General features: G+C 41.8%; 1 protein-coding gene across 3 annotated transcripts in view; it reads left to right on the top strand.

Annotated features, from left to right (window-relative positions):
- Window positions 1-127: 127 nt before the first annotated feature.
- The window catches only part of cnnm2b (cyclin and CBS domain divalent metal cation transport mediator 2b), a 65411-nt gene continuing 42462 nt past the window's right edge, over window positions 128-23076 (top strand). For all 3 annotated transcript variants that reach the window (XM_061769798.1, XM_061769797.1, XM_061769799.1), the window contains exon 1: window positions 128-1795. In XM_061769798.1, the coding sequence (XP_061625782.1) occupies window positions 310-1795 (1486 nt within the window). In that variant the 5' untranslated portion in view covers window positions 128-309. The remainder of the gene's footprint in view (window positions 1796-23076) is intronic.

Below are 23076 nucleotides of genomic sequence, written 5' to 3'. Positions count from 1 at the left end.
ATTTCTTAACATGAGGTGCACTTGTTTTGGAATTTGATTCGTCACTGTGGCAGCGGAGGCCCCGCCCCTGGCCGGTAGCCTTCTTCTGATTGGCCCCCGACGCCGTCCGTCAGGAAGAAATCAACGCAGGCACGAGTTAGCCAGTAACCGTGCGTTGGCGAGGCACCACTGTCGAACACGTAGTGGGAAAGAAGAGGTCCTGATGCGCGAGTCACGGCAACCCTCGGCGGAGATGAAGGCGGACTCCGACTGGTTCTGATTTTTAAAAGTCCTTTTCATTCAGCAGGTTGCTTGCCAACGGTTGTCATTATGGCAGAGCCGTTATCCCCAGCACCCACCGCTGCAAAAATGGCGTCAGTGAATCGGGTCCGCGCGTTGACGTTCATTTTCTTGACTGTCACTGGTTGTTTTGTCACCCCGACAAGTGGCAAGGAAGGGTCCGAGGAGACCGTCATCAGTGGCCTCCGCCTGGAGGACACGGACGACATTTCCTTCATGGATAAAGGCCACTTACGGGTGAGTGAGCGCTCTCGGATCAAATTAAGAGTGTACGGGCAGAACATCAACAACGAGACCTGGTCCAAAATTGCCTTCACGGAGCACGAAAGGAGCCGGGCGGGGGCGAGCCTTGACAGCTCCTCGGGCGATAACCACAGCCAAGAGGACTTGTCCGGCTTGCATCCTTGTGGCATTAGGACTTCAGATATCATTATATTACCAAACATTGTTGTGAACCGAAAGACGTCTGGAATAGTTGAGATAGAGGTGAAACCTCTGCGAAAGACGGAGAGGAGCAAAGCCTATTACCTTTGCATCGCCACCTCCGCACCTGCCGTGGCTGGAATGCACGACCCATGGACGGAGAACACCTGGATCTACCACGATGGCGAAGACACCAGGGTGATCGTAGTGGAGGAGAAAAAGTTCTTGCTGCCTTTCTGGCTCCAGGTCATCTTCATCTCAATGCTGCTGTGTCTGTCTGGTATGTTCAGCGGCTTGAACCTGGGGCTCATGGCTCTGGACCCCATGGAGCTCCAGATAGTGCAGAATTGTGGCACAGAAAGGGAGAAAAACTACGCCAAAAAGATTGAACCAGTCAGAAGCCAAGGGAATTATTTACTTTGCTCGCTTCTGCTCGGTAATGTGTTGGTGAACACAACGCTGACCATTCTGCTGGATGATATCGCCGGTTCAGGGTTGATTGCCGTGGTCATGTCTACCATCGGAATTGTGATCTTTGGGGAAATCGTGCCGCAGGCCATATGCTCCAGACATGGCCTGGCTGTGGGTGCCAACACCATTTTCCTGACTAAGTTCTTCATGTTGCTCACCTTCCCTGCGTCATACCCGGTGAGCAAGCTGCTCGACTACCTGCTGGGGCAGGAGATCGGAACAGTGTACAACCGGGAGAAGCTTCTGGAGATGCTGCGTGTCACCGATCCTTACAATGACCTGGTCAAGGAGGAGCTCAACATCATCCAGGGTGCGCTGGAGTTGAGGACTAAGACCGTGGAAGTTGTGATGACGCCTCTGCGAGATTGCTTCATGATACCCGGGGATGCCACCCTTGACTTCAACACCATGTCAGAAATCATGAAGAGTGGATACACGCGCATTCCGGTCTTTGAGGGCGAGAGGTCCAACATAGTGGACCTTCTCTTCGTCAAGGACCTGGCCTTTGTTGACCCGGATGATTGCACACCACTCAAAACCATCACAAAGTTTTATAGCCACCCGTTGCACTTTGTCTTCAATGACACCAAGCTGGATGCTATGCTGGAAGAGTTTAAAAAAGGTGAGTTTCTTTGACACTGTCCTCATCTATTATGTAAAGTTCTTGTTGTTTTGTTCCCCTCACATCAGCCCTGCCACTGCACTTATGTCAAAAGACAAGCACACGACATTTCCAACGTAATCCCTCTTGACCTTCGCACATTGGCCTTTCTCCTCTCTTCCTCTTGAATGAGGATGCAAGTGATCGTGTAAGGTCAAGTGTGTGTACATCTAAAAGTACAGGGATGAAAACGAGAGAGCGCAGAGAATTCCTGAGGTCGAGGGACGCACTTTTTCCAGCCTTACAAAGCATTGATGCAGCTCCATCATTAATGAGGTGCACTTGCCACAGATTTAGCGCTCACTTCCTGTGCAGGGGACGTCTCCTTATCTTTCTCCATCACTTCTCTTCAGTGTTAATGTTCACAAAGTTTCTCCTCGTTTCAGCTGCTGCCCTCCATCCTTTCATCTCATTCTCATTCAAACATTTTATCTATGCCCCTCTCGCCCTCCCTTTCTTCCCTCTCGCTCTCCCCTGCTCTCTCCCCCTCCGATTTGTGAATGCATTAGGACATGTGGGAATGGTGTGACTGCAAGACTTAAGGTTATCAGGTGGGGGCATCTTGTTTGAGAACCTGCTTAAATCCCTCGCTCTTACCCGCCTCTGAATGATGGTGGTGATAACTTCTTTTGTCCAGCCCTGGAATGCAGTCATGTGGATAATGAATAACAGCCTCTTAACACCCTCAACCCCCCACCCCCCCTCGCGTGTTGTATTCGCATGATGTTTACCTCACTCACACTTTACCTGAATTTTTGTACATCACTTCAACCCGCAACCACAATCCACACTATTTGCATCCAGGTTATTACTGGCAGAGTGTAATTGTAAGTGTAAGTGTAAGTGTATATTTTCCAGCTTTGAATTTATATTTGACCACAGCAATATGGTCACTTGCACAAACATTTACAATCACCACGATGCTGTTTTTAATTGACAATATGTTACTTTTTATTGTAAAATTTCTGTTTTGGTTAGCTCATTTAGCTCATAGAGACAGATTCATATCAGTTTGATGCAACGCATCCTTATAGTAGCCCTAAAAACACTGAATATGCATATGCATTTTGTATTTGTTAGACTATTCAAATGTCTTTAAGAGGATTAATTGGAGTGGAAAACAGAGCAATCATTGAGCTCCATTACCAGAATTTAGGTGTAGCTCTCCTTGCCAATTTAGCATTACATAATATACTAGCAGGGGGTTGTTTTTATCATTACTGTTTATTTGCTGATGGAAGCATGAAACATGCATACGTTTTTTGAGGTGATTTTCACAGAATTACAAATATGGTATATTTATAATTGTGTCAGTAGTGCATCCCCATGTTCTGTCCTTTTATCCTTAAAGTATAATGTTATTGATGTACAGTCGGAGCAGGTATTGTTACACTTTTTAAGCGACTGGGACAGAATTTCACATAGGGCTTGTTGTATTTGTTAGTTGATATCATTTCTGCTTGTGTGGGTATTTCACTCAACATCTTTATAGTTCGGAATATGATATTATATACTGTAGGTCTGGTTTTGATACTCTGTGTAGCAGCTGGAGCAGAACGTTGTTACGACTGAAGCAGCACCAGAGGGAATTTGCCTCCGGCCTCTTGCGGAGGTCATAAGCAACTGTTGCAGGGAGGGCTACAGGGTCAAAGTTTCCCGTCAATCTGGCTCTGTTCACACCACACTCTCCGTTCAAAGTGCCTTGTAATGTAAGTCATTGTTAATTTATTTTTGGACTGTCACAGTTGTCTGAAGTCTGTCACAAAAGTGAAAAACCTGCAATGTTACAGCCACGAATATGAGCGTTGTAGAAAAAATTGTGTTGGGTCTGAGCTTTCCAAGTCACTGGTGTCTCTGGACAGGTCAGGATTAGTTGGGGAAGCCTTAATGTGTGTTATATTTTGTAAAATAATAAATCATGACCGTATTAGACGTTTTCACAAATCTCTAAGTAGTTACAGTTTCACAGTATAACACATTCATTATGGAATTAGGGATGGAGGTACTCAACTTTTTTCCACAACTGATATTGATTCTTTCTGGGTTGGCAATATCGATTAAAAAACTGACCGATAATTGTAGTTAAAGATTTGTGGTAGCAATAAACAAGTGCTAGTATTAAAGTAGGACCATAACATACCAGCTGCCTGGCTACAACTCATAGTAGTCATTGTATAGGTTGTAAAAACGAGATGCATATTTCTAAAAATTTAAGAAAATGTAAATATCCTGTTTTATAAACATGGAACTTAATAAGCCTTTCCTACAATTAGCATAAGTACTGAACTGATATCAAATAATAGTATAAGATTCTGGAGTAGTATAATGTAATCATGACTATGATGTGATGTTATGACTAAAAAAAGGGCTGGAGCGAACAACCGGAAATGTCCGTGGTATAACCACATTCTCGCTGTCAAACTGCTCTAGCGTTTAATCTTTTGTGTTTTATTGATGCACCAGATATAACAATCTAGTGCAAGTGTAAAAGGAAATGAAATAATATAAAAGGGCAGTTTAGAATTAAACAGTTCCTAGTGCAGTCCCCAACTGTGTGTCAAAGCTTGGCTCAGGGGTTTCATTTTGAGTTAATAAATTGAGACCGACACCCTTCTGGAAATTTCTGACCCTTTCACTAATTGCGCTTTCTCACAGGGACTGCCACAATTACTGGCATCCAGGGGTTAGTCACTCAGCTACAGGTTTGCTATTTAATGAGAGGGTCACTTTGGGACCAAATCAAGTAGCAGAGTAAGAAGCAGGAATTTATCAGCCCCAACCCCCGCTTCTCCCTCCATGACTTCCAGCATTTATGATATTCCTGGGAGTACAGTAGATGTTATTCACTCACTGGCATGCACTGGGACCAACCAACCTTTACGTGATGAGGGATGTTTGAATAGCTTAGATCAGGTTATGCACAGCTTTTTGGCTCCACCGCACTAGGATTCTCTGCCCCTGGGCAAGGCACGACTGCTGCCAAACTTGAATGTGGGAAGGAGACTTGTCCCTCTAAGGTGGGAGACACTTTCTCCTCATCATCTCCCAGCTTTTCTTGAAAAATGCATGAATTTTCTCCAAATGGAAGATATGAATCAACAAGGATTTACAATAATACAAAAAAAAAATGATGTAGTTGCTAACCTCTGGGTCCAATCACTCATGACGTTATGTAACCAGTTTTTTGTTTTTTTTCCCCTTCTGGACATGGTATGGTCGGGACACCCAATCATCATGACATCGTCACTTATCACGGGATTGGCATCAACTTCATGAGTTGATGGGCTGCTACTCACTGATCGGAATAAGACCTGACCACTGAATGTTGTTTTCAATGATTGATGTTCAGGCAGTGATTCATAGACTCAGAAACATGCTGCAATCAGTGCAATGTTTGGAAGTAAGGCCTGCAGTGAAAAAGCCTACATGTGGCCCAGCACATCTTGATCCAGATCCCTGATTGCTGCAATATAGGCCAATCTATGCTTAGTTCCGATCCAACAGGCTTCACAGACTCTTTGCTGCTTATTTCCACCTGTTGATCATGTTGGAATACAAACAGGACTGTGATTTGATTTTCAAATTGTGTTCTTCCTTCTTGGTGTTTGTATGGAAAGCATCTTACTGGAAAGTGAGTCAGAGTGTTTGCACCCTGTGGTGCTTATGCTGCAACAAGTGTTGGAATTGAATGACATCATTCTTGGTAAAACCACTTAATCTTTCCTCATGAGGGATACCACTTCAAAGAACAGACAACTTCTTCTGCCAACCAAGTAGAACCCCTGAGGTTGACCAAAATCTGTTCCAAGATACTGGTTGGCTAGAACATAAGAGAAAAGATAAGAGAAACTTTACAGTGTCAAACAGTATGCCATCATAAAACCTTTATTAATGGTATAGGCATGTTTCAGTAATATTATAACATTCTTAATTGTCCTTCAAGTCAGTCACTGTTGAAATGAAAACCGTAAAACAGCTCTGTTACAGTAAAAGAGCTCCTTATGTTCCATGTAATAATGAATTTACGTGTCATTGCCTCCACCTCTAACAGACATGCTTCAAGTTTTGATTTTTCCTACCTTAATATCTAACCACTTAATATTTCATTTTTCTCTGTGACAATCACAGCAATCACTGCAGAAGCTATACAGTATATAGCACTTGGAGTATTTCCCCTATTTTGTATGTCGCTGCTTTTGATTCCCAAACAAAAATAAATGTTTGTTTCTTGGCTTCTTTTTCAATTGATGCCATGATTCATGATGAAGTGCCACTGCCATTAATCAGTGGCTCATTCATATGCATTTTCAGTGCAGAGGGTGAGGATATGTGATAAAACCTGAAGTACAGATTTCCAGGTGGATTGTGTTTTATAAAAGGATGTGTGCTTGCAAGTGCGTGTGTGCAAACTTCTGTCTGTCTTAATACTTTTTAGAATAAGCTCAAAATGGCATGCACATACTTATGTTATGAAAAGCCCTCCAAAAATTAAAACAGAGGTACAGACATTGACATTCATTGATGCTCAATGAACTAAGGGCACGGTGACACAATGGGTGTGTCCGGAAATTCAATCTAACGCCCTAACTCTGAGAGTGCGAGTGTTCCACGAGGCAGAGCGTGCTCCCTTTCTTTGACTTTACGAATGACTGAGTGAATGAGTTTGTTCAAATCCCCCATCATCCCACAACCCTCGCAGCTTGCTAGAACAGCTTCCATGCACGTCCTGCCTGTCGCTCTGTCTCCCCAGTCAGAGCGGCCAGAGTACACTCCATCACTCCCAGAGTGTGGCGCGCTGAATAACCGAACAGCACATTCCAACAATGCTCCGAGTTTCCGAATGGTACGAAGTGTAGCAGAGCGTCCTAGAAATGCATTTCGGAACGCACCCAATGTGTTGGCGTCTTGCATGAAGTCTTGCATAACGTCATGCATGATTGCACTTCAAATTCTGAAGTTGAAGTGTAATTTTAGTACTTTGTAGACTTTACACCGATCTGATCGACCTGATCGGTATCGGCCGATAATTAGCATTTTATGCATTTTATTTTCTGACGGCCAATAAAGTTTTTTTCAGTCTTGTCGTTGAAAAAACACGTCGTCTGTGTGGGACAATTTAAAATAGTATAAAATCGTTTTAGTATTGTGAATGAGAACATTTCAGCATTGTGTACGAGAGACTTTCAGTATTGCATATGAGAGTGTTTCATCTTTTTTATTATAGCTTCTCATCTTGAGGTATCAAAATTAGGCAGCTTGGTCTGTTGCCAACGGTCGCACAGGATAATGCCTAGATCAGACCAGAGGTGGGTGGAGTAGCCAAATATTATACTCATGTAAGAGTACTGTTACTATAGAATAATCTAATGCAAGTAGAAGTAAAATGTCGTCCTCCAAATATTTATTGAGTAAGAAAGGACTCCGTGGAAAAAAAACTACTCAAAACTAACTGGTGAGTAACTTCTGATTTTTAAAAAAGAATCAGAGCGTGAAGGTCTCATAAATTAAAAATTAATAATATATGGGAGTCCACACACACCTGCCACCATTTCAATATTTAAGTCTCCCAAAAAAAAAAACACATGCATTATTTGCTTGATTCACCTAAATGACTGAATGAAGAAGCTATTTGTTGACCAGACTTATAGTATTTATATTGTGTGTGTGTGTGTGTGTGCGCGCGTGTGCGTGCGTGTGCATGCATGCGAGAGAGAGAGAGAGAGAGAGAGAGAGAGAGAGATTAAGATTACACAGCATGGCTCGTATCCCCAAAGAAGCATGTTTTACACTGATTTTATGACCATAAAATAGGGACATTCGTCATGGTAACAGACTCTGTGAACCTAACTACCTATGCTCAGTCCTGACGTTCTACGTGTCTCCTCCCACCTGAAGCGAACACGCCTTGTCTGTTTCTTCTCGATCCCATTGCTATTGAGGCACAACTAAATAAATTATTATTTGATGGTATTCCCAGACTAATTTCTGATTGAAAACTATTGCTTTTCATACTCAGTCAACACGGTGGATTTGCACTGACGTCTGTGCCAATTTTGTGCAATAGTTTGTCCGCTGATGACAAAAGTCACCATCACATTTAAACAGCCGTTAACTGTAATATTGTAAGAAAAATAGTTCCATAGGATTGGAAGTGATTGAAGTAGAAATCATTTATATAAACATATTTGATGTTTTATTAAATCATGATAGACATGCTGCGGCTCTGACTAGGACCAGTCTAATTCAGGGGTGGGCAAAGTACAGGGGCCACCTCTGTTGTTTCATCTGACTCAATGAGCATTTATCAAGAGTAACGAATATTTTCCCATTAATTAAGACAATTTTCTTAAAAATCGAGTTAAATGTTTTTTTTTCATTTTATCTATTTTGTATTAATTTCACTTATAATTCATCAATTGATTGATACAATTAAATACATATAGATTACAATTAAATTAAATACATATACATTTAATTTGTTTTATTTTTAATAAATAATTGGTTATTTTAGTTCAATTCTAAATAATTACTTTTTAAAATGAGTGATTTTATTTGTTCAATAAACCATTTTACATTTTTATTCATCATTATTTACTTTTCATATTTATTTGTCTAATGAAATATTTGGTTAACTGATTTATTGGCAAAAACTAAATTAACCTTACTAAAATAATTAGTAGTAAGTAATACAATTTCAATAATTGCATCAATTATTATCATTAAAATAATTAGAAATAATACAATTTAAAATCTGTGGCACGGTGTAAGACTGGCTAGCACATTTACCTCACAGTTCTGAGTTCTGGGGTTCAAATCCCGGCCCCGGCTGTGTGGAGTTTGCATGTTCTCCCCGTCCCTGCGTGGGTTTTCTCCGGGTACTCCGGTTTCCTCCCACATCCCAAAAACATGCATGGGAGGTTGATTGAAGACTCTAAATTGCCCGTAGGTGTGAATGCGTGCGCGAATGGTTGTTTGTTTATTTGTGCCCTGCAATTGGCTGGCGACCAGTTCAGGGTGTACCCTGCCTCTCGCCCGAAGATAGCTGGGATAGGCTCCAGCATGCCCGCGACCCTTGTGAGGATAAAGCGGTACAGGAAATAGATGGATGGATGGACAGTTAACCAATGGGTTACATATACTGTGCTGCGCACGTCTTGACCTCTGCGGGGCAGTGTGGTGCATACAGGGAGATACACACTTGCAGTAACAAATAAATATTGTTAATACAGTGTTCCCTCGCTATATCGCGGTTCACCTATTGCGGATTCAGTGCATCGCGGATTTTTAAAAATCATATTCATATTGCTGATAATTATTTTTTTTAATTGCCGTGGTAAACTAAGCATTTTTTTAGCTAAATAATGGAAAAAACAATTGACAATTTATTGAAACACAGATTACACGACATAAAACACCTGTACAGTACAGTACAAAAGCTCAGTTGTGCTGAGCGTTGATAATTCAGAGTGTCTCTGAACACATCGCTTCTCCGTGCCTGTGGGCAAGCTGAGTGTTTGTTGACGGTGTACGTCTCACGGTAACTGTGTTTCGTTACATTATCGAAAAATGTGAGATAAATAGACTGACGTCTCGCTGTTTATCATTGGAAGACGTAACAATACTTTATGTCAAGTCCTACACTGCTGCCCAAACAAGGTACCTGCTGGTTGGCAGTTAGCGATGCAAGTTAGCGGAGCAAGATGCTAGCAGTAGCAGCTATCTCGCAGTAAAGATGGAACTTCTTGACCAGTTGAATAAAAGGCAGATCGGCACAAGGTTTATGCCAGTTTGTAGTCATTATGGCATAAATGAATCTTCGGTCCGCTTCATAAAGAAGGACGAAAATAATATCTGGATGACAGCCGCAATGCTCTTGCCGCAGTACAATCGACGTCAACTTTAATGGTGGGTACCTTCATTTTAAATACAATACAAATACAATACAATAATTGTGGGACTGGAGTCATACAACTTAAAAATCTGTAAAAAAAAAATAAAAATGTATATGTATATATATATATATATATATACGGTGGCCGACTGGTTAGAGCGTCAACCTCACAGTTCTGAGGACCCGGGTTCAATCCCCGGCCCCGCCTGTGTGGAGTTTGCATGTTCTCCCCGTGCCTGCGTGGGTTTTCTCCGGGCACTCCGGTTTCCTCCCACATCCCAAAAACATGCATTAATTGGAGACTCTAAATTGCCCGTAGGCATGACTGTGAGTGCGAATGGTTGTTTGTTTCTATGTGCCCTGCGATTGGCTGGCAACCAGTTCAAGGTGTACCCCGCCTCCTGCCCAATGACAGCTGGGATAGGCTCCAGCACGCCCGCGACCCTAGTGAGGAGAAGCGGCTCAGAAAATGGATGGATGGATGGATGCTATATCGTCACTGATGGTGTAGTGGTACACTCGCCTGACTTTGGTGCAGGCAGCGTGGGTTCAGTTCCCACTCAGTGACGGTGTGAATGTGAGTGCGAATGGTTGTCCGTGTCTATATGTGCCCTGCGACTGACTGGCGACCAGTTCAGGGTGTAGTCCGCCTTTCGCCCGAAGTCAGCTGGGATAGGTTCCAGTATCCTGCGACCCTAACCAGGATAAGCGGTGTTGAAAATGGATGGATGCTATATCGCGGAATTCACTTATTGCGGGGGTGGTCCGGAACCTAACCCCCGTGATAAACGAATGATTACTGTATAAATAATTTTTCAACAGCGTGGACGAGACTGGCGAGACACAACAAGGGAAGATGCTGGGTGAGGCTGCGATGATGCGCAGCCAATCAGCTCACGGGATAAATCCACTCGTCTGGTCGATGCTTTCTTCCTTGTTCCTGAAAGGAAAGTAAAAAGGGCTACCGGAAATGGTCCAACAAATGTAGAGGAAACTCCACCCTGTGGTGTCCTAGCCAATACCAGCCGTAGCGACACCCCTGACTTGGAGGTGAACTGCAGTACATTTTCAAAACTGCACACCTGGGTTGCGCTCGAGTATAAAGACAAACTACGCAAGGGACAGCCGCAGTGACGTCAGCGCGGTCGCCGCCCGCGCGAGCATAAAGAATCCTTTACTCGTTGCTACGATGTTAGCACCTAAGCAACCTGCTGTTTTGATCACATGGAGTCTGCATGCCGTCCGGGCGCTGCTGGACAGAAGTGATGGAGCGGCGCATGGAATGGACTGCTTGTATAAGAGTGATCAAATCTGAGATTTTTATTTTTGAGTATCAAACACTATACTCGTTTTTTCGCTGACATCGGACCGATATCCGATCTCAAAGATCGGATCAGGACAGCCCTCATGTTTTTATCATTCCAGGATGAATCAACGTCTCAGGGCTCCATTGATCATTTCTTTTGGTTGTGGCCTTGCACGAGCTTAGCTCAAGGTGATACTACATGGTGGTACTTAGACTTGATTGAACTAATTCAGATCTGCGGTTCTGGACCTGAATGATCCCAGTTTTTGAGTTCAGGGGAAGTCAAGTCAGAAATCAGGTTCAGATTAAGAGCATTTTAAACCTTCTTGTTGGAATACCCCGCCAGGTGTCTACATACCTATATACATAGATATATGTGTTTACTAGCTGTCACCAGTCCAAAAGCTTGTCTTTCTTGGAATTTTTCTTTTTCTCCCATTAAGCGGACTTTGACATTGTTGCAAAAGGCAACACAACTCAAGAAATAAACACAAACTAAAACATAGGTGGGAAAAAAGACAATGGTAGGCAGCTGATATTTCTGTTTTTCTTTCAACAACAACAACAAAAAATTACGTTTGACATTGGGTAATTTCAATGGCTGGTTTGACCTTTTGGGGTTCCTTGACCAAGTTTGTTGTGTTAAAAGGCTGGCTTTTGAATTAGCCTACATTCTTCAGATTCTGGTTCAAAATGGAATGGTCTTTTTAAGACCCGATTAGTACAACAGGAGGAGTGTGACTAAAGGCCCAAAGCATTCCCAAAGCCAGTTTGATCTGGCATTATAACTGCTCTTAACATGTATCACCCCATTTCCAGCAACTCATCCCATGTTCACAAAACCACTTGGGCAGTAGGGAGTTTGGGCAAAACTGTTTTTCTGCAATTTCCATCCAGTAAAATGTTATGTAATGCTGAAATTCATATATACTATTACACACCATATGGAGGAGGTTATTTCCCTTGACGAAGTACTTGATGATCAGGTAAACCATATATATTTTTTTTATTTGGAGGAAGAGCGTGTTCAAATAGACTGTAGTTATGTATATAAGATACAGAATAATATCTTTAGAATTTGTGTATTTACCTATATCTGAACCCTCAAGTCAGATTTATTTATATTGCCTTTAATCACAAAATAGTCATAAAGGGCTTTCACAAGCCAACAGTTTACAAAAGAAAATAACATCCTCTGGTGTAAACCCCCCATCCGGGCATGAAAAACTCAGAGAAAACGCATTTGGGAACAAAAAGGAAGAAACCTTGAAAGGAATCACAGATAGAGGGATCCCCTTTCAGGATGACCAGGCTACAATGGATGCTGAGCGGGCAATATTAATAACATGATATGATGCTATACAATGATAGTTTAAACAGCTAGAGAGTCTGTTAAATGAAATGAAGCACCATAGGTAGACATTAGACTTTACACCGATCTGATCGGACTGATCGGTAGCAGGTCGATAATTAACATTTTATGCTGATTGGCCGATCGGCCTTCATGTCATAATTTGCCGATCCGATCAATTACGTCATCGATCGGCTCCGCACAAGACATTTACTCCGCATCGCCGTTGTGTATGAATCCAAAAGTTAGTTTCTTTTTAGCCTTGTTCCGGTGTCTTGTGGCGTAGTACTGTAACTATCTGACGGCCAATAAAGTTTTGTTCAATCTTGTCGGTGAAAAAACACGTCTTCGGTGTGGGACTATTTTGCGTTGTCTCAGACAAACAACACGTAAGTTGTTTGCAGTCTGTGCACAACTTAAGTACGTCGTGGGGAACGTCATCTAAATGCTTCAACACTACAAAAGTCAGGAAAAGCCAAACGGACGCAAACTCTGGACAACACCGTCCATATAGCCGGGACATTGAGAAAGTTAGAGTAAGCATGTCATTAGCAGTCTTTGTTAAAGTAATTTATTTGCAATAAAGTAATTTAATTACAGTAAGTTAGCACCCATTATTTCTGTTGATTTGACCTACACTTATGTCAGTGGCCAATCCTTGAATGCACCCTAGATGTCACTGATGTTTAACTTTTGTCTAAAATGCTCGAGAATACTTGAGGATATTCAGTATACAGTACACAAGTATATGCAATAAATGAACAAGTCATGTAAATAGACACATTGCTCCAGCTTGTGATCGGTGATCGGTTATCGTTTTTTTAAACTTGCTGATCGGTGATCGGCCCCAAAAATGCTGATCGTGTAAAGCCTAGTAGATGTTTACTAGGAAGTAGTTCTCCTCAGGACCTTTCCCGGTTGGCAGTTAGACAGGCCAAAATACAGATGTTGGGGTGAAGCAGGGTGAGAAACTAGTTCCATACTAAAAGTATGGGAATACCGAGTGGTTGATTGGTTAGCACGGCTGCCTCATAGTTCAGAGGTTCAGGGTTAAAATCTCAGCCCTGGCTTTCCTGTGTGTAGCTTGCATATTCTCCCTGTGCTTGTGTCGGTTTTCTCTGGCTATTCAGGGTTTCTCTCACATGCCAAAAAAGTTTTAGGTGAATTGACGACTCTTGTTGTTTGTCTGTATGTGCCTTGCTTGTGACCAGTCCAGTGTGTACAGTAAAACCACAACTCGCCCAATGTCATCTGTTCTTTCTCAACCCTATGGGGACAAGCACTGTAGTAAATGGATGGATGGATCTAAAATAAACATCAGAATCAGAATCAGAATCATCTTTATTTGCCAAGTATGTCCAAAACACACAAGGAATTTGTCTCCGGTAGTTGGAGCCGCTCTAGTACAACAGACAGTCAATTTACAGAACACTTTGGAGACATAAAGACATTGACAAAAAACAACAACAAACAACAATTGTGCAAAAAGATGCAGAGTCCTCTAGCACTTAGAGCAGTTTGAATGGCTAATATCGCAATAGTCCGGTGCAATGACCATTGTGCAAAGGGCACTGAGACTTCAAGGAGTGTATGCGGTTTAAAGTGACGAGTAGTGCGATAATCTGGGACAATGGTTGTGCAAATGTTACAGATACTCCTCAATCATTGTGCAAATGGAGCAGATGCTACTCTGGCATGAGTGGCCACTATATGCAAATAGTGCAGCACGGCGAGACAACTACAGTGAGTGCACGAGTAATACATAATTGGCCCCACAGAAATGTGACAACGAACTGAAGTCAAAAAAAAATAAATAAATAAATAAATTGCCAGCTTGTTGTAATGGAATTGTAAGTTAGCTGTTTAAGAAGTTGATTGCAAGAGGGAAGAAGCTGTTGGAATGTCTACTAGTTCTAGTTTGCAATGATCGGTAGCGCCTACCTGAGGGAAGGAGCTGGAAGAGCCGGTGACCGGGGTGGGGAGGGTCCGAGAGGATTTTGCACGCCCTTGTCTTAGTTCTGGCAGCGTGCAAGTCCTCAAGGGTGGGTAGGGGGGTACCGACAATCCTTTCAGCAGTTTTGATTGTCCGTTGCAGTCGGAGTTTGTCCTTTTTTCCAATAACATGCAGTATATGCATTATTGCTTGTTTTCTGTCCTGCTATTTACTTTGTCAAAATGACTGCTGTGAAAAAGGTCAGCGAGTAGTGGCCTATAGTGACTTTTACGCTGCACTGTACTTTGCTTAGAATCTTTTTTTGTTTTTTAAACTAACACTTTATTCTTTCCTAGGCAGTCTCTGTATTTGGACACATGAATGTTAATGCCATACATTAACTGAGTTTGTGTCTAACTTTATCTAGAAAATAAGGCCTGTTCAGGGTAAGCCTCAAAGAAGGGCTAAAATTCCTGCAGTCTGCGCAGCACACTCAGAGAAGCACAGCCGCTTCCCATCCCCCTCCTTCCACATTCCCCCTCTCCCTCTTCTCTCCATATTGTCCTCTTGCCTATTTCCCCCAGTGTTATAAATTACAAACGACACAAACCTCCAGGCCTAATGCCCTGCCATGGATGAGTTCCAAGCCGGACTTTTTGGAGAGCTCAGAGTCTGGCTTCATTGATAACACCGGGCACACTGTCCGTCTCTCCACTTGCTAGCAGGAGAAAAGCCTTAAACGGGGGTCTTTACAAGCCCAAAAGATACCAGTAGTGTCCATGTATTTGAAGTCTTCAATGACAGTTACAATGATTTATTTCAGCAGCAGAATACAGTGGTACCTTGACTTCTGAGTTTAATTTGTTCCGTGACCAAGCTTCTAACTCAATTACTCACGTATAATATACATTGTCCCCATGAAAAAGAATTGAAATGCCATCAACCCATTCCAGCCCCTCCAAAAACATGTTACGGCTTTCTTAAGAAATGAAAATAGCACTGTATTGTATAGAAGCATAATAAACAATCAAAGTGACTGTAGAGAAATAAAATTGTTTCATGCATTGTAATTACTGTATGTACTGTAGTAATGGTGTGTTGGACATGTGCCCTTAAGGGGCGTGGCCCAGTGAGTGACATCAAGAGCGAGAGTCGTGCTGTTAGTGTGTGTGAGCGAGGGTTGCCACAAACAGTATCTGTTCTCTCAAGTGCAAGATCTCTGGGCACACGCCCCACTGCAATATGATTGGCTGCTGCATCAATGGAGGGCATGACGAAGATGACGCGTCCGTGCCGCCATCTTGGCTAACTTGCTACTGTTCTGTGGCGTGACACTGTCACCTCATTGGTAAATGAGAAAAAAAAAAGAGTTGCGCATGTTATGACCCGAACAGAACACATGCAGACTGAACCGAAACACTCGAACCGAACCGTTTCCATCCCTAGTACACATGTCACCAATCTTGAACAAAAACATCAAAGGTTAATAAGCACATTTTTCAAATCCATGATAATCTTTGGTCTTTTTGATGTTTCTGTCAAACATGATGTAAATGTGTCGATTCGCGCACACAAACACACGGCGGCATGGCTCTCTCAACCCAAAGGGTGTGGGTTCGACCCTCAGCCCGTGACCATCTCGAAATGTCCTTGGCCAAGATACTGAACCCCAAGTTGCTCCTGATGCTGCGTCCTCAGTATGTGAATGAGGAGAGGGTGTTAAAGTGCTCTGAGAACCTTGAAGGTAGAAAAGCGTTACATGCTGTAAGTGAAAGCCCACCTACATGTTTTGGACCCGCCACTGGCCACTCTTATGATGTTAACCAACCAGCTGTGATGGCTCATATTTTCTGTTGCTTCCACTGCTAATTTCATGAATTTTATCAACTACATTTAAATGCCTCTCATCTCTGCTATATTTATTACACAATGTATTTTAACAACTCATGGAGTGCTAGGTCATTCTCTGCTCTTAATTTTGTTTTTGTTTTCAATGCATGGTTTGAGTTCCTAATTTTAATAAGTATAATATTAATATTATTAATAATTATTCATAAATAATGTAATAATTATGATTATTATATGCTATTTGTTTTTGTGTTTAGCAAGCTTTCCAATGATAACCTTTTGAAAATAGGATACAAATTAAGGACGGTATGGGAGTTGGAATCTAGGATTTAACAAAAAGATCATACCTAAACTCTTGAGCCCTATTGTCTTAGGTGACGTTCACACTGCAGACTTCTAATGTGGATGTAATGGGTTTGCGAAGTGACACGCTTGGGCAGCAAACAAGATGTCACGTGGCGAATGTGCACAAACACGAGGCGCCATGTTTACAGAAGTTAATATGGCGTCTCGTGTAGATGTCCTCATGACGGATTTGTGGCAATTCCAAGGATTTTGTGCAACTGGAGCCAACATTTTATTACTGTATATCAATTGTAAAGCATCTTTTTTCCACTGACTGTTTTCTGCTCCTTCGTCCGCCTAACAATTGTAACGTTTGTCGCCTTTTGATGACGTATAGGTCAGATGAGTGTGACCTTCGTGTCCATACTGCACTTGCATCAGATTCCTATCTGATTTAGTCACATTGCACAAAAAAATCGGAATTGAACTGCAATGTGAACGTAGCCTTAGGCCTGGTACACACATTTTTCACATCGTAAAAGTGGTGTGGTGTGCTCCAGTAATCACCAGACTTTGTCTTTCAGGTATGTGAACCATGTTATTTTACTGTTATACTTTTATTTTGAAGGCTTGATTTTACAGGCTACCAGATATTTTGCGCCAATGTGTCCCAAGTGTTGCCAAAAGGAACAGGAGCGGTAGTGTTGTAGAATGGTGATGGTGTCAATAAAGATTTGCATTGGAAAATACTTCTTGCCGTCTGGTGAACCCACTAAGAAAAAATCAAGTAGGATATTTACGCCCTCTTCCTTGTTCCTCATTCAGGTTGCTTCTTGATTGGTTACATTCCGGACCCTATTATCAGGACAAATTCACTCTTAACACACCTCAGAGCACAGGATAATCTTATTGGATAATCTTACAAGACATAAAATAGTCAGGCGTTTGTCGTTGTTGGTCTGGAAGGGGCAAAATTGGGGGGGAAAAAAGAAAAAAAAAAAACACAATTATTTTTGTGTGTACCAGGCCTTAGTGTAAAGACATTGGTCAGAAATGGGTGCATTTTCATGTTCTTTATTTATAACGTTCTTAATATTTATCAAGGGAAAATGACACTTATATCGCTGGAATCGTCTTTAAAAGCTCGATCTCATAATGCTGGTCTCATGTAAGTCAATTATTATTTGAAATTTTACACACATACCTACGATTTGCCAGGCTCCAAAAAGTTTTGCATTTTTCTGTTTCATTGTTTCTATTTCACTTGTGCTTTCATTGTTTTTGAGGATTTACTATTTTGCATGTCTAATTTTTGGTCAAATATTTCCACACGCTTGTAGCATAGTATGGCTGTATGCCATACTGCGACAGGCAATATGACACAAGTGTCGTAATGCGACACAATTGTCGGGGTTTAAGTCCTCTTCGGCCTCCCGCTGGGCATCGACACCGAGACGCCCTGTCTACTGATTCAGCCGTCCTGCCATGGAGCCCGCTGCCTCGTCGGCGGCCACTCTGCGCTCAGCGGACGAGGCACGCGGTCTGGGAGGCGATGGAGGCAGTTCATGAAGTGATTCCATTTGTTATGTTCACTCAAAAGATTCTTTCATTGAACAAATTGTTTGAAAGAACGCAAAACTATTCAAAACCCGTCTCAAGAATAAAACAACAAAAACTAAATTTTTTTCTGTCTCTCCGTGAAGTTCGCCTCCAAAAGGTTTGTGGCCCGGTACTTGTCTGCAACCTGGTCTTTGGGAACTGCACTAAAGGAAAAAGTAGTGTAAAACAGTCAAATGTTCGGCCTGTACTTCATATATTTGTTGTTGTAAGCATTAAAGGACCATCCATCCATCCATTTTCTGTACCGCTTATCCTCACCAGGGGCGTGGGCGTGCTGGAGCCTATACCAGCTATCTTCGGGCGAGAGGCGGGGTACACCCTGAACTGGTCGCCAGCCAATCGCAGGGCACATATAAACAAACAACCATTCACACTCACATTCACACCTACGGACAATTTAGAGTCTTCAATCAACCTACCATGCATGTTTTTGGGATGTGGGAGGAAACCGGAGTGCCCGGCGAAAACCCACGCAGGCACGGGGAGAACATGCAAACTCCACACAGGCGAGGCCGGATTTGAACCCAGCTGCTCAGAACTTTGAGGCTCAGAACTGTGAGGCAGACGTGCTTACCAGTCTCCCACAGCCATTAAGGGACCAATAAATGTTTTTTTATTTATTATGTACTTTCTAGGCGGCACGGTGGCCGACTGGTTAGAGCGTCAGCCTCGCAGTTCCAATTTAAGCGCTAGTGACGTTTAAGTCTAGCTCACCAATCAAACGACACAAGAAAGTCACATGACCTCACACAACGTCTTCCATTGGGCTTCCCGGACATAGGTATTCACACTAGATAAGCCTGCCCTGCTGATCGTCGTGCGTACGTGGCGGCCATGTTGGGAAGGTTGTCGTTACCATGAAGGCAACTACTACTCCTGTTTACATTTAGATGAACAAAAACAACAGCTTTCATGTATTAAAGTATTTGTCTGACACTGTCTGCCCAAACGTGGATATTTCAGCTCACTTATAACTTAGAGAACACTGTGCAGTAAATTGCAGATGTTTTTTTTTTTTTTGTTATAGTTTTGACTGTGCATACAAACACAGCAACATCAAAATTTGCACATTCACATTTTATTTTGTAATTTTCTTTTAAATGGATGTTCATGCTGTAGTTAACATTTTTTAAAGTTACTCACTATTTACTCAGTACTTGAGTAATAATTTTACTCTGTACTTTTTACTCTTCAGTAATTTTTTGGAGGATTATTATTTACTTTTACTTGTGTCACATTATTGTTAAGTAACAGTACTCTTACATGAGGACAATGTTTGGCTACTCTACCCACCTCTGGAGCGGAAATCCTCTATTGCTACTCTTACGTTTAAACAACATTTTTGCTCATCAGATCAGCCAGTCGTATTTGCACTGGTCTATTGTATTTTCGTGTTGAGGTGCTGGAGGTCGAGGCCCTGGTTGTGGTCCCAAGCGGAACCGTGAAGCACACATAACATCGGCGACAAGAGCTGATCTGCTTGTACATCTTGTATTAATTAGGAAACGCGGCTACAATTATCTAATTAGTTTACTAATGTCAATGTTAAATGTATTAAGCGACTGAGCGCTGTTAAGGATTATGTCACAACACAGAAGGAACTAACTTCAAATTCAGAAATGAAAAAAACAGAACAATATTGTACTTAATATTTTCCTGGAGGATGCATTTGGGATTCTCCTTTGAAGTTGGTAATAGTGAAAAATGAAGTCAAATAGACAATGATTTTAGTCAATTCCTTTCCAGAATGAGTGCTTAAAGAGGAGGATGTTTTCATGTGGCACAGCTTGCAGCAGGCATCAGGTGCAGGTAGAAATGAGCCTGGCTTAAGTTGGAGGCCAAAACAAAAAAGCAAAGAAATGAGTCAAATTTTATTTTAATCTTGAATTTGTACATCAACATGTACTTGAGCAGTGTAAATAAGTTTTTCTGAGTGGAGATTTATTTTTTATTTGTTTGCCTTATTATACTCTTCAGAGTCTTCCAGGTTGCTTAATTTATGTTAAAATCAAAATTATTCTCTGCAGGGGGTTGGGAGATTCTCCCCAGAACCCCCTAAAATGTTTAGATTTTTTTTGGTCACCTTTTTCATGCCTTTGGTGTTTCCATGTCTAGTTCAGTTTGTAGTGCACTTTTCGCCCTAAATCAGCTGGAATAGGGTCTTCTTAAAGGGAACTGCTTCAAGGCTAAGAAAGTTGACTGGCCCAGTACAATTGGCCATCCAGTTTCTAAACCAAGTCCTTACTGGCTGACCTACTGCTCTCCCAAAGCTACTTGTTTTAATAGCATCAAGTTCAAATTCTTAACGCATTAAAAGTGATTTGATGTGTTCCCTCAATTTCCACTCAAAGCTAATTGCATAATTTTTTTTTTTTTTAATTCAGTAGTTAGTTCATTCTAGCTTTAAGGATTTCCCTCCAGCTAGTTGTTTTTATTAAGCTATTAATTATGAGTTTCAAAGCATCAAGTGCATTTTGCCAAATGTGCATTTTTATGTGTTAAATTTGTGTTATTGTGGATCTGATGTTTACATACCCACCGTTTCTTGTCACAAGCAGTTATTTCAAGAGCTTTCTCGAAGAAATAGAAAAAAAAGAAATAAATTACTTTTCCCATAATGATCTCAAAATAAGAGAAGCCACTGTAGCTCTAAATTTCCATAGTCAGGCTAATTGATTTATTGATTCAGGAAGGCAAAACAAACTATGTATGTAAGTATGTGGTGGCGTTAATGGTTCCCACTAACCCTAAAACACCCTAATCCTAACCTTACCCTATCCTAAACCACCTTAAACTCCAATCCTAGCCCTAAACCTAACCATAACAAACTTCTTTGTTTTTATTGCGTACAAATTTGATACAGGCGGCACGGTCCCGGCCCCGCCTGTGTGGAGTTTTCATGTTCTCCCTATGCCTGCGTGGGTTTCCTCTCACATCCCGAAAGCATGTGTGGTAGGTTAACTGAAGACTCTAAATTTCTGTAGGTATGAATGTGAGTGCGAATGGTTGTTTGTTCATATGCGCCCTGCGATTGGCTGGCAACCAGTTCAGGGTGTACCCCGTCTCCTGCCCGCAGTTAGCTGGGATAGGCTCCAGCATACCCGCGACCCTTGTGAGGATAAGCGGTATAGAAAATGGAAGGATGGCTGTACAAATGTGATACATGTTTGGGATGGTCATCTCGTTACATCTGCACAGCCTGCCCTTCCTTTGACGCAGGAGCCAATTATGTAGCAGTGGGGCGTGACCTGCCTAAAAACTATGTGGGAATTCTAACACATCCTAGCCCGCGGACCATTTGATAAAAGCATGGAATTGGCCGCCACAGCAAGCGTAAAAAGAATCAGTGTAAACATATATAGTAGTGTCTTTACTATTCTCAATTACACCTTTTTCATATTTGACATAATTACGCATGGTTCTATAATGCTGCAAATGACCAGAGTGTGATTTATGGCAGTTGAAAGTAACTCGGGATGCCATATTCACCGCCACTAAACGTACCAATAATTTAACTGTACACAACTAAAAACGACACCACGTATACTATTACACCATGTCTGTATAAAATAACATATTGAAGAAGCATTATAAGCAGGGGTGCACATAACAGTTTTGGTCTGGTTCTCAATAGAGCTCCAGAGGTGATTGTTCATTTTTTCCTCACTGAATGAACTTAAAGACTTAGGGTCAGTGGCGGTTCCTGTGCAAAATGTGCGATCGCCAGGGGCGTCAGCTTTTATGGACGGGGGATTTTAGCCTCCAGGAGAAGTACAGGATGTGAGCGAATGTAGTGTACAAAGCAAGTAATTTTAGGAACAGCTAACAAAGATTAAGACATTTCAATGTTTTTGGACAGATTTAACAAAGATACAATACTGTGTAAAATGTATATGTGTGTATGTGTGTGTGTGTGCGCGCGTGTGTCTGTGTGTGCATGTGTGTGTGATTGTGTGTGTCTGTGTGTGTGTGCGTGCGTATGTAACCGATGCAAGATAGCTTAACTTACTTACATAGTGTTATACATATTATACTGTATATGTTTTATTTATATTATTATATTTATACGTATACACTCAGTGTTGACTGTTGAATTACTTGGAAAATGTAGAAAGCTAAATAAGGTACAATGGAATCAGCAATGTTGCTAAACTACCAGTACATCAAATCTACTTAAATTGAGTTGAGCCTCTGAAAGCAAAACTAAATTTTTCGAAAGTATAAATGAACACTTAATTGTAAAATCTTTGGATAATCATGCTTCTTACTACCAATGCAATATCAATGTCTTGTACTAATTCAGTGACAGACCACAACAGAAGCCGATTTTGTTTTGCAGAGAAAATAACCTGCTCAAATAATATTCCTGAGTAACATAATCCCAAATTACACTTTTCAGCTTCATCTGCCTCATGTACCCTTGTTTTTCTCATTTTTCCTATCTGTTATCAAAATTCCCACATGCACACAGTTTGATCCTAATGCTTTGATGTTTGCTGAGTTATGATAAGTAGCTTATCTTGCGATTGTTGTGTTAACTTTGGGACATACCAAAATGTGTACATGCGTCCTCAAATTCAGTATGTGCTGGACGTCTTGGGGTTGCACAGTAAACACATGAGCGTATAAGCGATCTGGGACTGTGAGGACTTGATAGGTAGCTTGAATTTGTTGAGGTATGACCAAGGAGATTGATGAGATGGTAAATGGACTGCACTTATATAGCAATTTATCTACATCATGACAGTGCCCAAAGCGCTTTACAAAGCCTCACATTCACCCACTCACACACACATTCATACACCAATGGGCGACTGGTGCCATGCAAGGTGCTGCCAGGCCCACTGGGAGCAAATTAGGGTTCAGCGTCTCGCCCAAGGACACTTTGACATGCGGACTGTCGTAGCCAGGATTTGAACCAGTGACCCTTCGGTCACTGGACAACCCGTTTTACCTACTGAGCCACAGCCGCCCAATATGGAGATGTGCACACCTCTGCCCCCTCCTC

Source organism: Phyllopteryx taeniolatus, chromosome 4, assembly GCF_024500385.1.
Source record: "Phyllopteryx taeniolatus isolate TA_2022b chromosome 4, UOR_Ptae_1.2, whole genome shotgun sequence".
NCBI lineage: Eukaryota > Metazoa > Chordata > Actinopteri > Syngnathiformes > Syngnathidae > Phyllopteryx > Phyllopteryx taeniolatus.
The sequence above is the reverse complement of the archived record's forward strand: the minus strand, read 5'-3'. Positions and strand labels throughout refer to the sequence as shown.